This window comes from Fundulus heteroclitus, chromosome 21 (assembly GCF_011125445.2).
Source record: "Fundulus heteroclitus isolate FHET01 chromosome 21, MU-UCD_Fhet_4.1, whole genome shotgun sequence".
Lineage (NCBI taxonomy): Eukaryota > Metazoa > Chordata > Actinopteri > Cyprinodontiformes > Fundulidae > Fundulus > Fundulus heteroclitus.
The window spans coordinates 22,603,483-22,619,586 of record NC_046381.1 but is presented as its reverse complement, the minus strand read 5'-3'; the positions used below and the strand labels follow the sequence as shown (position 1 = coordinate 22,619,586).

Here is a 16,104-nt window from a genome sequence, read left to right as displayed (position 1 = left end):
CAAATCGTCAACAATCAATTCCAGGTAACTGAGTTAGCGACGTACGAAGAACGGGCCCCTGTTCTAAACATTCAGTATAAGTAGAAAAAAGAAAAACATCAACACTATTCAAATCGTTTTCACTTGTGGGTTAAACTTGACATGTTTTATAATATATCTCTTTAAATTTATGGGGGTGTGGGACAAAAATATAACAGGTCTGAGTTCTGAGACTATTTTGTATTATTGCCACCAACTTTTTTTTCTTTTTCTAAACAGTCACACTTGAGAAAGTTTTCACAAGAGTTTTAGTTCAGTTGATTTTAGCTGGTTTGAAACATCTTGTAGTTTGTGATCCCTTAGCAGGTTCAGGTAAGTGAGAGATTCTCAGTCTTTCAATTGTGAAACAAAAACCGGTCTGTTTGTATGAGCACCAAGTTTTTTTCAAAATCTATCAAAAATGTGAATTCTTTCACAGATGTCACAACTCAAAAGCAAAATAGACTAATCCAAAGTTCTTTACATTATCATGTTTATGTTTTTAATGTGACATAAGAAGTATGGTATTTTAGATTTGCGAATAATGAAAGCACTTTAGTGTTGGTGACACAAATGCATTCAAGCAAGGTGAGGTGTCTCATAGGATTTTTCATTTATCTTGCTTGTGTATACACAAAACTGTGAGCAAGGTGAGGTGTCTCACAGGATTTTTCATTTATCTTGCTTGTGTGTGCACAAAACTGTGAGAGGAGTCAGCAGGTGTAATTTGCCAGTCTCAGGACTACAGTTAATGTTTACCCAGAAGGAAACCCTACAGGGTTTAACAATTAAACTTAACAATTACATTTTTTTTAGAAAATATTTACTCAATCTTAAGAGAAGACATTTCTGATGTTACTTTTGTTTTAGAAAACCTAATCTTGGATTTGGTTTCTGGTAGTTCATAAGCTCATAATAAATGATTATATATAATTGAACACACTGTTATACAAAAGTGTATATAATATTATAAATGATCCTGTTTATGGACAAATCTAAATTATAGAATACATCTATCTTATTTAATCTTTAACTATAGTTTACTCTGTGGTGTAAAATACCTACCTAAAATGACGTCATAGTCACATGAAGCAGGTTACTCATCTCTTAGAATCATGTGAAATGTATTCTTACACAATGATAAACCGCAGTTAAACCATAATAAATAGACCATGGCAATAGTGTTTTAGGAAACAAATGTTTTTTATGCTTTTGGTTATAGGCCAAAGTCTAACAGAAGTGAGTATTAGAGTGTTGCAGCACAGGAGCTGTTCATTGTGAACGTCCAAGAAAACGTCTCTATGGCTGGGACACCGCAGCCTACATGGCTGTTCGTCTTCCTTGTCTTTATGTTGTATGGACTGCCGGGAGAGCCAAAGGACAATGAACAAGTGACACAGTGAGTTTGGATGGAGCAGATGCATAAAATGTGTGAAAAACTATTACCTTATTTTTAATCACTTTGTTAAAACTTATTCTAGAGAGTAGGCTTGCCAAATCATGCAGATATTTAAATGCATTTGTATTTCATTGGATTTATTTTAAATACAAATGGAATGTTTGTTTTTTAGGCCTCGTATGATGTCAAATAATGGTCACCTTGTGTTTACAACGGGTGACAATAAAGAGATTCGTTTCGAGCCCTCATCATCAGGCCGGGTTAAAGTGGGTAATGAAGACCTCACACAGCTTCTAAGTCAGGTAAGCTCAGATGCCATCAGTTTATGACTTTACATGTTGATGTGATCAAATTCAACAAAATACTTTGGGTTACAAGTCACAAAAAGCTTTCATGCACTGACAATTTGATTGATGGAAAACAAATTAAACAGCAGGAAAGGCAGTTTCCTAATATTTAAAAAGAAAACCACCAAGATAAAATTATGAGTCCTCAAGAACTGGTTTTTCCTCACGAGAAAAAACGTTAAAAAATCTTCTGTACATTGCAGAGCTACAAATCACTAGAATGCAGGTTTTACTTGCAGACCTTTTTTTTTTGCGTTTGGACAAACTACTAATTTAACCTGTTAGTGATTATTTTCCAGGTATGCAGGTAAAGGATATTTTATCCATCAAACTATTCCTAAACACAAGAAAAAAAATATTTATTTAATTCAGAGACTGGCAGCTATAAACCATCTTGGCATATTTCATTCTGAGAGCCAGTGTTTTAATCAGTCTTTAAAATTTCAGATTTTATGTAGGAAATAAGGACCCCAACTTTATTATTTGCACTTGAAAAAATAACTAATTAAATCTACACTCGTTATGTAAACAAGTATAGATGTCATTTAAACTTCTGTAAATATCCAAACTTCTAACATTTTACATACCTAAAAGCCTGCTGCTAATCATATAAGTCAGAGAATGATTAACAAGTTAAGACTCACAGACAAGAAAGTAGCCTGAGGACAGCAGTAATTGTATTCAGGATGTAAACTTTGTGCTGTAAGCAAAGTATTTCAATATAATGTATTACGTCTTGTGACTTATAAATGATAATAAAACATGCAATGAGCATGTTTATTTAAAACATGCTACCTTGAAAAAAAAGGGTAGGCATCACGTATTAAAATTACTCACTGTTTTAGCCCCTGCCTTGAAATTAGTCTCACTGATTTATCCTTGATTTTCAAAATATATTTTGCTGAAAGAAACTGATGAAGAAGGAATTATCATCAGGATCATCAAACAGGCTTAAATTGGAGGCAACCAGACTTCCGTTCAGTTCTTTCTAAAAACATCTCGACACCTATCCAGGAGTTTGTCACTTGAGCAACCTGTAGTTGCAACTAACTTGCAGCTAATATAGTGTCCCATGTATTTTTACCCTTTGTAACTTTCATAACCTTTGGGCTTTTATCAACCAAATACATTTCTGGGCTAACTGCAGGTGATGTGAATTTTAAATATTTGTTATGCACCAGTGTCTGCTAGAAATGTAATTTCTAAACTTGAATGTTTCATCTTATTATCTTATGCTATATTGTGAATAATTGTGACACCTGTAACCCCCCCCCACACACACACACACACAAACACACACTTCCTGACCCCCTCCAGACCCCAATCCACCTTATGTCAAAAGTTAATTTATGACCTCAGTTCCGGAAATCACACCTGTCCGCCACCCATCCCGCCCCTGGAAAGTCCCCTTCAACCTGCCCCGATCACATGTATCATAATATGAGCTCGATTTTTCCAGCGTCTGTAGTGATTGAATCCTTTTCAACATGGCGTCTGGAAGAACCAACTTTGAACCCATCACGATTTGCCATGATCAGAGCGATTTTTGGCGAGCTCAGCATACCCCTCACAAGGCTACGCTGTTTTTATACAGAACTCCGATGCCTCAGAGCCTGCCTCTGCAAGAACAATGGTCTTTGAAACCCTATGGAGCCCGCGGTAAATGTGGGTACGTCTTCAAATATGAATTAGGGGAGATGTACCTCTATCAATTGGATCATGAAGGTGACGAGATGCAAATTATTCACTCCATGCTGACATCAAATGATTGGGCTATTCTGAAACTCATCATGCTTCGCAGACTAGGCCCTGAAGAAGCGAATGCAGCAGAAGGCCCCTCTGTAAGACAAGAAGCCAAGGATGCAATCATGGATTCACCCGCCGCTAAACGGGGCAAACGACCACATTAACAAGCCGAGGATGGAATCACGGATTCACCCCCCGCTAAACGGGGGAAACAGTCACATCAACAAGCCAAGGACAGAATCAAGGATTCACCCGCCGCTAAATGGGGCAAACGGCCATATCAACAAGCCGAGGATGGAATCAAGGATTCACTAAACGCTGCAGGCAAGTGCTGACCAACCTGAATGAAATTGACAAGGATTCAGGAAATAGGATCTTCTCAGCTACTTGGCAGTCAAAGACCGTGCAAGTCTCAGAAAGGCTCGAGATAAAACACAGACAGTTTTCATGCTTGACTATTATAATTCTGACTGCGGTGTGTTCAGGACATTGCTAGCCATCCCCTTTGATGTGTGATAAGATGATCGGAATATCAGACAGGATTTTAATGCTGTTTCTTGACTGTCGCAACTGGAAAGACATTTTGGGGGTCAAGAAAGCGCTTGCTTTTTAGACCCACCCCTCACAACAGCTAATACCACCCCTTCAACTTTAACCATTCCCTTCTCAGTATATAAAAACAACCAGGCAGGCCGATCGGGACTCCGTGCAACTTCGCTGACCGGACTTCTAACATCTGACACCATGAGGAACGATGCTGGCAGCAGTCTGACATTCTGCGGGAGGGATAGCTCACCTACTCCACCGCCATCTCCTTCAAAGATCATTGGCGCAGCACGGGTCCCCAGACAGTGATAAATTCTCCCCGGAGCTGTACCAACCTCCTTTATCCGCATCCTCACCAACTTCTGATTCTTCTGCCCTAAGCAACTGTGGGAGCGAGAGTACCCTCACGTCGCTGCAGAGGCATACGATCGACTGGTCCGGTCCCCACCTTGGAGGCGCGAAAGGCATCCCTGAGTGCTTTTTTTATGGGATAAGAATTCCAGGCTTCCTACCATGCCACCTCAGATGCGGCCCTGGATGAAGATTCACAAGCTGTGAATCTTCCTGCCTGTGTCCTTCCTTGTCAGCCTGAAGACACGTAGCTCCCTGACAGCCAAGGAGATCCAGCCTCCCCGGCACTTTCACAGCTCGATATATATTAAAACAATTTTTTTACAATTAGTTTGTGGTATAATAAATGAATGTAATTTCTTTCCTGATTATGTTAATAAAATATATAAAACCCCCAAATACAGGCGTCTTTTCCTTAATTTAGCATCACTACGTGTGTGGGAAGGAATGGCTGAAGAAAAGTTATTGAAACGGGTATATTACACACCCGCTCAACCTGGTTCTTTTGGTGGAGTAGATAGATTACAGAGAGCTATGGAAAGTGAAACTGGTAAAAAGGTCCCGGCTGAAAAGGTTTGAGACTTTTTATCAGAACAAGATGCATATTCTTTGCATAAACCCACAATAATAAGATTTCCTAGAAATAAAGTGTTTGTCACCAGGCCTCTGAAACAGTTTCAAGCAGATCTTTGTGATATGCAGAGATTGTCCGAAGAAAATGACGGTTACAATTATGTATTTATCAACATATTTTCCAAAAGAGCCTCCATAAGGGTTTTAAAAAGGAAAAGTGCGTCCGATGGCTTAACAGCTTTCAAATCCGTTTTAATGGAGAGTCAGATTCCAAACAGACTTCCAACTGACGACGGTAAAGAATTTTTCAACAAATCATTCAAAGCGCTATTGGATAAAAACGGCATTGAACATTTTTCCAAGGCTAGTGAAATAAAAGCATCGGTGGTTGAGAGGTTTAACCGTACGTTAAAATCAACAATGTGGAGATATTTTACCGTAAACCACACTCTCCAATATGCAAATGTGCTTCAGGATCTTGTCAAAAGTTTCAACCACATCTATCATTCGAGTATTAAAATGGCTCCTGTCGAAGTCACCGCTAGTAACGCTTTTCAGATGTTTCAGAATTTGTATGGGACTAATTCCAAACGCTGCACAAAACTCAAGATGACGTTTAAGCAAGGCGACCATGTCAGAATCTGTAAAGTGCGTGGAGTGTTTGACAAGAACATGAACAGAGTTTCACGGATGAAATCTTTACAGTTACAGAAGAGATACAACGATCTCCTCCCATCTTCAAACTGAAAGATTTAGACGGACAGCCCGTCCGAGGTTCTTTTTACGCTGAGGAGATTCAAACGGTGAAAATGCAAAAAAAATTTATCAATTGTGTGAAATATTGCGCAAACGCCCCGTGCGGGGAGTCAGGCAGGTCTTAGTATGCTGGGAAAATTGGCTGGAGAAATTCAACAGCTGGGTGAGAGGCGATGACCTGCGTGATGTATAAAAGAAAGCGCTTCTCACCGGGAGGGCTGACAATGCAACATGGATCGCATAACCGAGGACCAGGGATTTTATCTGACGCTACCGTCCAATGCTAGCCACAACGCAAACATACTCACCTACCAGGCTGGCGCTCAGAATCACCTACGTTTTTCCGATCCAATAGCCTACATACTAGGTATGGAACCCAGAAAATGGGTCAAATTTGACCACTGGCACGCCCCTCCTCCTATAGATTTTAAGGTGGGCTTCTACCACCTCTATTTCTACAGCGACGTTGTTGCCTCACAGATGGTGGGCGACGTTTATGCACCGCTATTGCGAATGGTTCAGGTCCAGGGTGTGTTTGGAGATATTATCACAGAAACCTTACATAATCCCTACTATCTTCCTGTTGCCAAGAAACACATTGAAAATATACAAGTTGAAATAGAAACGGATCAGAACACCCTGGTGAAATTTACATACCGAAAGTGCATCGTGAAGCTGTATTTCAGACCTGTGGCCTCACACCAAACGTTTAAATGAAAACAGATTATGCATATAAAAAACACAACTGCGGCTGGAATCATTCATAGCTGTGCAACCAGTCGCACCAGCAACGCTGAAGCGCGGTAAAAGGTGAGGAGGGAAAAAAAGAATCAAGAGAGAGGACCCACACTGTTTCATCTCCTATTACCAAAGCCAGGTGGGCGGGGCTTTACCCAGTTTCTATGGCGCACCTGTTATGTACGGTCCAGGAATAGGATTGATATTTTTAAAATTATTTCATTTTGTATCACCCTAGTTAAATCCGGCTTCGCTATAGCAAAACCGCATCTGAAAAAGGCTGCCACAAACATCGCCTCGGACGTCATAGGTAAAGCCATGACCAAAATAACCGGTTCGCACGGGGTGTGAATAACCATGAGGGGTCAGGGGTTATGGTTTTGTCAAGAAGAGCTAGAAAGAGACCTCCTGGGCAGCGTGTCTGGCGTTCACAAATACTCGTGCCGCGTAACAACAACAAGCCAGTTGGCAAGAGCAAACCTAGGAGGAGAAGGAAACCTGCTGCGAGCAAGGATATATTTAACTGAATTAGTATTTTTCAGTAAAAATCAATCATGGCTCTTTTACATCAGAAATCATCAGAATGCACCCTGGCTGAACTCGACCTGTTCACCGTCTCCATGACTTAACTATCTATCGAAGATAAGGTCTACACCAAAATATTACCCGTGTCAGCTATTATAGACACGGGCCCTATTGAGTTCTTTATCCCCGGAGATGGAGAAAAATACTTTAATTTGAACGACACCTTGCTGTACGTCCATCTAAAATCACCAACGCAGACGGGAGCGACCTGGCTAATGCCGCCGCCGTCGGACTCATAAATTACCCACTGACTAACTGAATACAATGTTCAGTCAATGCGACGTTATTCTGGGAGATAACGTCGTTAATTTCACAGAGTAGCGCGACTCACCCGTACTGAGCAATGATTAAAACTTTGCTCAACTATTTGGAAGACACTTTAAAGAGTCAATTTAGCGCAGGTCTCTTTTACAAAGACACCGTGGGAGCTATCGACTCGATCGTTAGGACAGATGGTCCTAACTGGGGTATGAACCGCAGAGCCTCTTTTACAGCTAATTCAAGGGAATTACACCTGATGGGGCTGCTCCACGCTAATATATTCTTCTGTAAAAGACTCCTTTTGAATTCTGTCGACATGAGGATTAAAATAACCAGACCTAGCGACGCATTCTCTCTCATGGAACCTCGTGATTTAACCTTCCGACTGAAAATTCTAGGAGCTTCTGTTTTTTTGTGTTCTCCCCGGCTATCCGGCTCGGGCACGCTTTAGCATTAATGAGAGGGAATGCCCTCTATCCTCTTTCGCACGTGAATGTGAAAACATAATATATCCCAGAAAATTCCAGGATATGTATACAGGAGAATCTGTTTTTAGGAACCATGCCTAAATATGTTGTTTTAGGTATGGTCAACCATGAGGCATTCACTGAAAGGAGACGCATGTCCCCTTTCAACTTTAAGCATATGGATGTGGAATATTTAGCTCGCTGCAAAGACGGCATACAGGTCCCTGCCAAAGCATTTCAGCCTCAATTCAACAAAGGTATTTCAGTCAGGGAATATTACAACACGTTCACTGCTACAGGTCGTCATTTAAAAGACCTTCCTTTAAGCATCGCTCGTGAGGAATTTAACAACGGTTATTCCCTGTTTGTCTTTAATCTCAATACGAGCGAGGACGCAGATGCTTTGTCACCGGTGTGTAATAGGAATTTAAAGATGGAAATGAGATTATGAGTTCCTCTGCCTCACATGACCACCCTGATTGTGTACGCGTGTTACAATTCAATTTTGGAAATCGACTCAAAAAGGCAGGTCCTGGTGGATGTCATGATTTTGTCATGGATAAACCCGGATACAGCACGCACAGAGCTGAGTTTAGGAGAGTTTATTTAAAGGAGTGCATGATGATGGCAAGTGGAACCAGAGTTTGTTACCAGGCGGAGGTGAAGGATGCAGGAGCTGACTGGCAAGTGAGAGAGTACACAGGTTCTCATAGACGGGTATCAGAGTCCACAGCTTTTCAGAGATGACTAGCAGAGTCCAAAGCTTTTCAGAGACGGGTAACAGAGTCCACAGCTTCACAGATACGGGTAGCAGAGTACACAGCTTCTCAGAAATGACTAGCAGACTCCACAGGTTTTTAGAGACGGGTACCAGAGTCCACAGCTTCAGAGAGACGGGTAGCAGAGTCCACAGCTCTTCAGGGAAGGGTAACAGAGTCCACAGCTTCTCAGAGACGGCTAGCAGAGTCAACAGCTTCTTAGAGATGGCTAGCAGAGTCCACAGCTTTACAGAGACGGGTACCACAGTCCACAGCTTCAGAGAGACGGGTAGCAGAGTCCACAGCTCTTCAGGGAAGGGTAACATAGTCCACAGCTTCTCAGAGACGGCTAGCAGAGTTAACAGCTTCTCAGAGACAGCTAGCAGGACTTGAGGAGAAGCAGAGGTGGCAGGGTACCAGTTATGCAGGAGACAAAAATAGACAGGCATGGAGCGGGTGTTGAACGACGACGGACCAGCAAGGAAATGAGCACAGAAGGAGGTTTAAATAGGGGAACTTACAGATGAAAAGAGTCTGACTGATTAATAGGTAAATGACTAACAGGTGCGGCTGACTATAAGAGGAGTGACGTGAAGGCTGAGTAAGAAAGGCAGGCTAAAACTGAAAACTAACACTAAATAAGGTCAAAAACCTAACTAAAAACCCAAACGAGGAAGAAAAGTGACAACAAAGTGAAAACAGAAGCCAAACAAAAACTAAACCATGACAGTGGATTTTTATTAAAACATGAATAACCACAAGATGGAGAGTGTGATGTATCATCTGCTGGGGGACTTATTTTACGGCATCTGGGCATCCGATCAGCTCCCGCTACTGAAACACACATACAAAAGACCCGCTTTTTTTATCTTTAACACTGACCCTTCGCACATGCCTGGAGAACACTGGCTAGCATTGACTTTGGAAGAGAAAGATCGAGCCACCTTTTTATCCATCAAGCATAGTGACATTTTTCAAAGAGAGATCCTCGAAAATATTGTATCATATTCGTCAACTTCAAGACACTCTATCTGCCGTATGCGGTCACCACTGTGTTTATTATCTGTGTCATAAAACCTGTGGGCTTTTGGTTCATGACATATTGGCTACCTACCACGATGATGTTTATGAAAATGAGGTCATGGTATATGACTTTGTGAAAACATATCAGCATTGTATCAAATATAGGGCCTCGTGCTCGTTTAATCATGAACCTTGTTCTTTACAAATATTTAAAGATTGTTTAGACAAGTTACAAAGTGTAACTTGTCTAAAAGAAACACTGTACACATCAATAATTTGAAATATTAAAGTCTCTTTATTATAAATTCTTTTCTCCAGTTTTTATTTCATACAGACTTTTAGGGTGAAAATTTCAACCATGCGGGGTTTTTGACTCTTTTGCTTCCAGCACGTCCGTTCTCAGGGGTGGGATCCTCAAAGTCTATTCCAGGGAATTTAGGGGACTACACAATTTTCCTTTTCGTTTCATGACAGGTTTATCACCGTTCTTCTCCGATACACCTGTTTCTGTCATGCCTCTGTATTGGTCGCGAGCTTGCGGATTACTGACTGACGACACAGAGATGTTTAGCTCCTTCAAGGCAGCCATGAACGGGGTCCAACCTATAGGTTCCAGGGTCTGTGTTGTCCTCTTAAACGGAAGCAGAAGGTTTTTTAGCAAATCGACCAGATGTGAGCCCCCCCATCACATGATCGAGAGAAACGAATATGCCTTTCGAGGTCCAACTCCTGCCAACTTCGGATAACCTTTTCAGTATGTATTCAGCGTTTTTGCGATCTCCATTAGGTAGAGCTTTTAAAACCTCATTAGCAGTTTGGTCCAATTCTGCAGGAGAGGCTCTAAAACCGGTAGAGTCAGCCTCATTATTTTCAGGCATAGGATCACGCTGCATAGGTAAAGTCACCCGGGGTTCGTCCAGCTGACCTTGCTTCATTAGAGTGAGATATCTCTGCAACAGAGCATTGTACCTTTTAATTTTTTCACAAGAACTCAGTCCCGGTTCATTCAGAATCTCTCTCATTTTAGAATCGAAATCCTCTTTCGGCCGTCTGTCTGAGAAGGCTCTGACGGGGTCAAACGTTGAAACTGATGCGGTGAAACCAGATATATCTTTTGCGCCATCCTAAGACACATTTTCTCTCATCTCCTGATGAGACCTCCCACCAGCTCTCCGATTAAAGGGGACACGGCAGTCAGCAAAGGAAGAATAAACCCACCCGTTTAATTTTTCAGAACCAGCCACTTGCGTTTTAAACCCGTTCTTTTATCAGCCAGCCGTCTGATGATCTTTTTCTGCTTTTCCAGATTTTAATCTCGAGAAGGAGATACTTTAACATTGCCTTTTAAGATATTGAGAGCTATCTCACACAAGAGTTTGAGAAAGTTGGGTGAGCAGTGGGCAATAATGTCTTTACGTTTCTGCGGTGTAGCATGAAATAGAGCTCTGAATTAGGGAGCTCCTTCTTATGCGCGCTGACATGATGAATTAATTTAACTTGGGTACATAGACAGCAGGCTACTGACCTGGGTGCATTCCAGTTCTCAGTCTGAAACGATCTGGGCATGTCGGAGTCAGATTGATGATTAAATACCCGTGAGGTTCTTTGGTTGCGTCTTGAGAACTCTCCATAAAGAAAGTTTTCTCTGACAGGAATATTTGACGGGCTAATATATTCAGTTGCAGTTTATCTCTGGGGTTCTTAAACACCACCATATAGTCAGCGTTTAAACTGATGGTACGGCTGTACTTGCCTTGATGAAACACATTCTGAGTCAGCATAATAACGCTCACACTTTTATGATGCCGGTATTGGTTAAAATCTTGACCACTTCTGGATGCTCCGAAGCCTGGAAAATTTTATCGTCTAAAATAACCAAATGATTTTGATCAGGAGGAAACAGATTTTCATCATCAAAACAATCAGGTAGTCCATCGATAAATTTAATAATTTTATTCATTTTTTTGCAAGTCAGAATACATACTTTGGAAACAGGTGTAAATCCAGAATATATTTACAGGAACAACATCCATAACATGGTTACAATTTTCCAAAACACTTTTAACAACAATTTACCACAACCACTCGGCCCTGCTATTAGAAGTGAAATAGGGGTTTTGAATGTTGGATCAAATTCAACCTCCTGTGTTTCACAGGACAGCAACATTTTTTTCTCAGGTAGCCTTTAATAGCCAAACGAAAGGGTTGTTCTGTCAGGAAAAAGGCTTCTTTTATCATACACCACCTGGAGCTTTTTATGCAATGTGGCATTTTGAAGCTGGAAGCTTCTTTTAACACTAGAATTACCAGAGAAGGGTCATTTAACATTTCTACCTTTGGAGCCCAGAGACGGGTCAACTGACCTGAAGGATTTTAATTAGCATCCTATAAGCAGTTGTGAACCGGCGCTTTTGTTCTGTAAATAAGGCCATTACTGGTGCAGCAAAGGAAGGGGGAAGCTTAACTCCCTACTAACTGTCTAGTTAGTTCTATTCAGTATATTGTATTTTACAATATAAAGATTATATATATTATATTTAGCTTAGTTTTATTTTAGCAAAAAAGCACAATGAATTAATTTTAATATTTTAAATGGAGATATATTTTACAGCCAGTTACAGCTGTGAGCAATGACCAGAAGTATTTGTGTCTAAGTCAAGAGGACTGAAATTCCAGCATGAGAAATATACAAAAGAACAACAGTTATTTGTTTGAATGCTTTTTATTTTTGTCATTAAAAACAATACAAAAAATACAAGAAATAAAACAATTCCACACATATTTACACTAGGCACAGTGGGGGGCTGCGTGTGTGTGAGTGGCATGTCCTTGTGTGACTGGCATTTCAGCACTCATTTAGCAGTCTGTCTGCACTGTCGGAACATACCTGGCACTGCCAAGGTATGACCCTGGTGCATTTGCCACATGTGTATTTGTAGCAGTCAACGCATCTCACAGTTGCACAGTTGTTCCTGCATCGATGGTTGACCTGACACTTTGCCCTTTTGCCTGAGCTGGGTGTGGAAGGTTGTTGCCGAAGCAGCTTCTCCTTGTGTGCCTTCTTCTCACTCACATGAGAGTTACCCAACTCTTTGGCAAGCTCAAACAGGAAGTCCACCCGTCTCTCCTGCACCCCAATGCATGCCTGATAAAGCACATGTGCATTCAGTGCTGCCATGTCAATCATGTTGTAGAACACGGCAACTGGCCATCTCCGTGTTCCTGCACGCACGCTGTACTCCCGCACCATTTGGTCCATCACATCCACACCGCACTTTGTTTTGTTGTATTGTGTGACCGTGTTTGGCTTCCTTTTGGTGGTATCCTCAGTCTCAACCACGCTGTGCATGCTGCTGAGAACATAAACGGCCTTCTTCCGTTTGGGCGCATACACCGTCAGCGTGGCACCAGTGGTTGAAAACACCTGAGTGGTGAATTCAGTGCGATCCATCTGTCTAGCGGATTGAGGAATTTCCCGTCGTCTCTTGTTGACTGTGCCGAGGATAGTGGTTTTCTGGCTAAGCAGTCGTTGTGCAAGTGACAGTGATGTAAAGAAATTGTCTGTGGTTACAGTTCTGCCCTTGTCCATGAACGGTTCCATCAGCCTCATCACTACAGTCTCGGACAGTCTCTCCCCACTGGGACGACTGGGGTCCTTGCCAAGATATGGGAAGACATTACAGATGTACTTTGATTTCAAGTCACAAGCCACCCAAAACTTGATGCCAAACTTGTCCGGTTTTGTTGCAATGTATTGCAGGAAACAGCAGCGAGTCTTTGATGGAAAAAGTTGTTCATCAATAGTGATGTGTCGACCAGGGTTGTAGGATGCGATGCAGTTAGTGACAAACGATCCCCAAACATCGGAGATTGCAGCAAACTTATCGGTCTCCGCTCGCTCACTGCGTGTAAACATGTCATCAAAGCGTAGGTGTCGCATGATGTCTTGGAAGCGGTTTCGGGCCATAGTTTCAATGATCCTTGGGTTTCCCAGGTTTGCTGACCAGCTGTCACATAGTGATGGAACCTTGGTCACCCCCCGCAAGATAATGACTGAAATAAATGCCATTAGTTCCGGGAGATCCATGAACCAATCCAGCTGCTCCGTGTGACGTGCATGTTGAGTAGTCCATTCTCGAATGCTACGAAGCATGTCAAGAGTGATAAAACAGAGGAAGCTCTGAAGGCGACTCCGGATACTTCGTCTGGCCTTAGCGCTTGGCTCTCCATCTGTGGCGTACGGTTCTATTGGAGTGAAATGGAGATGTGTCCCCACTTGTTCTTCACGCCACACTGTGCCATCTTTCGCGGTCTCTGACGGCTCACTCCCCAAACGAGCTCTCTTTTTTGGTAGAGGGAGAGTCTCCTCATCTGCAAGATAAACAATTTCAAATTAACTTTTGGTTTGGTTCTAAATAAAAAAAAATAGTCAGGAAAATAAAATAGGTAGGTTGAGAAATCTAACCTGAAGACAGCTCAGAGTCCGAATCCGGTTGAAGGTCTATATCTTCTCCATCTGAATCACAAGGGCTGGCACTGCTCAGAATCAGTTCCAATGCCTCCTGAGCGGTGAACCTCTTCTGCATTTTGTTTCTTGTGAACTAAATAGATGAAGCAGTCACCTATTTATCCTCCACAGCACAAAAGGTTGCATGCAAATTTGCATGTGCAAAGTCTCCCAGATCTCTTTTGCTACACCTTTAGCATGATTTTTTTGAGGTGGAGCAACACAATCTGGTTAGTTTTCTACTGTAGAGCTGCCTCCATCATAGATCACACCCACCCCCAACATGGACTATTCACACGTACCTTCTGGCCTGACAATACAGAAGGGTGGAATGCTTTTGTGAGTTCGGCTCTCCTCCCCCCCCCCTGCTGATTCCTCAGGCAATGGCCACATTTACAATTGAACACATGATGCTAATTTGAGCCACCAGAGTCGTCAGTTTGGACTCAGGGTCTTTTGACCCTCTTTCGGGACTTCAGGGGGGGAGGTCGAAAACCCTGGTAATGCTAGTGTTAATAATATGGATAAATTCTTATCTGCATCTTAACCCATCCCCTTGGGGAGCAGTGGGCTGCCACTGTGCGGTGCCTGGGGAGCAATCGAGGGTTAAGGGTCTTGCTCAGGGACCCAGAGTGCAGGCGCTGGGGATCGAACCAGGTACTTGCAACTTTCTCAGAGCGCAAGCACGCTGCTCTAACCACTCGGCCACCACTCCCCTTTTATCCCTCTTGATGGTATGCTGTGGAGCCTGTAAAACATCCCCTGTATAACTTTGCAGATAACCTTCTACCAGGTCTTTAGCGCTGTCAAAATTCACCCTCTCATCGCATTCATGAGTCTGAGTGATACCTTTAAGGTATCGCCTGAAAGTTCGTCAGTTAAATCCCCCAAAAAATGTCCCAGCTCGAGGGAGGTCTGACCCGGTTTAACCACGTAGATCAAGCTGTCTGTATCAATGTACACAACGTTTAAGTCGTTCGAGACAGGAGTACAATTTCAGACGCGCTACGGCAGTTGTAAATGCGGCGATAAAGATATTATTCACCTTATTGGGTGGAGAGATAAAACTCTTGCTGTATTTCCACTGAACCATACACATTTCATCGTTCAGAAAGTGAATGTAGCTCACCTGAAATAGTATTTACCTGAAAACAGGAAGTTGAAAAATGTATCCGGGTCGGAGACGATGCTCGTCTGAGCCAGATCATTTATCTGTGCAAATTTGCCCAAAAAACTGTTCAGACACAGTTTAGCCACCAGCCTTTTAGACGGATTCACCTCGATCTTCTTCACATCTAGCAGGATGCCTTGCTCACGTTTGTAGTCTGCAACATATTTCAAAAGAACATTCCTCATCTGTTGCTTCAGCCGGGAAACCTGAAGCCTCCTGTTTACCCTTGAGAAAGGTGTGGATCTATGGTTTAAAGATTATACTATATACTATACTTTGTTTCTAAAAATGCCAGACCTCAGTCATTTGTACAACTCTGTAACCATGTTTCAAAGCTTTGCAAAACGCAACGCTTACCCACACACCGGTTAACACCCTTGCCATTCCCTACCCGGTCCACCGGGGAGGGAATGGCGAGGGTGTTACCAGCCAGGAAATTTGAAGTAAAGACCTTCATGCAAGCCCAGGCAATGGTGATGGACTTTAAAGGATCCACATTTGTCACTTTAAAGAACTCTTCTCTGAATTTCACACAGCCCCTGAAAAGAATCTCCACATTATTTTGACATTATTTTTGACAAAGGGTGCTTACAAGCCTTGTTGTACCAAATGTAAAAACTTTCCTGCCCGGCGGGATTCATGTGCTCCACCGAGTAGAAGCTGGGGGGAGGAAGCCGCCCACGTAGTTTAATGTCTTCTCAGAGGAGAACAAGTGAGGGAAAAAACCTTTACTGTGATCATTGAAGCCTAATGCTTTTGGCATTTGGCTGAGTTTCATAGTAAGGAATGAAAGACTGTCGATGAATTTCAGACCGTAATCAGGCTGGGTAAAACCGAGGATTTTACTCCCCTGTGTGA

General features: G+C 42.3%; 2 protein-coding genes across 2 annotated transcripts in view; one reads left to right on the top strand and one right to left on the bottom strand.

Annotated features, from left to right (window-relative positions):
* Nucleotides 1–1,214: 1,214 nt before the first annotated feature.
* cubn (cubilin (intrinsic factor-cobalamin receptor)) overlaps nt 1,215–16,104 on the top strand; it is a 350,345-nt gene continuing 335,455 nt past the window's right edge. Inside the window, exons 1-2 of the mRNA XM_036125467.1 lie at nt 1,215–1,417; nt 1,590–1,719. Coding sequence (XP_035981360.1) covers nt 1,320–1,417; nt 1,590–1,719 — 228 coding nt within the window. The 5' untranslated portion in view covers nt 1,215–1,319. The remainder of the gene's footprint in view (nt 1,418–1,589; nt 1,720–16,104) is intronic.
* Nucleotides 12,205–14,435, bottom strand: LOC118556892. The gene is made up of 2 exons (XM_036125469.1): nt 14,034–14,435; nt 12,205–13,939 (listed from the first exon to the last, which is right to left on the bottom strand). Exons 1-2 carry the CDS (start codon nt 14,152–14,154, stop codon nt 12,414–12,416), a joined length of 1,647 nt encoding a protein of 548 aa, XP_035981362.1. The 5' UTR covers nt 14,155–14,435; the 3' UTR covers nt 12,205–12,413.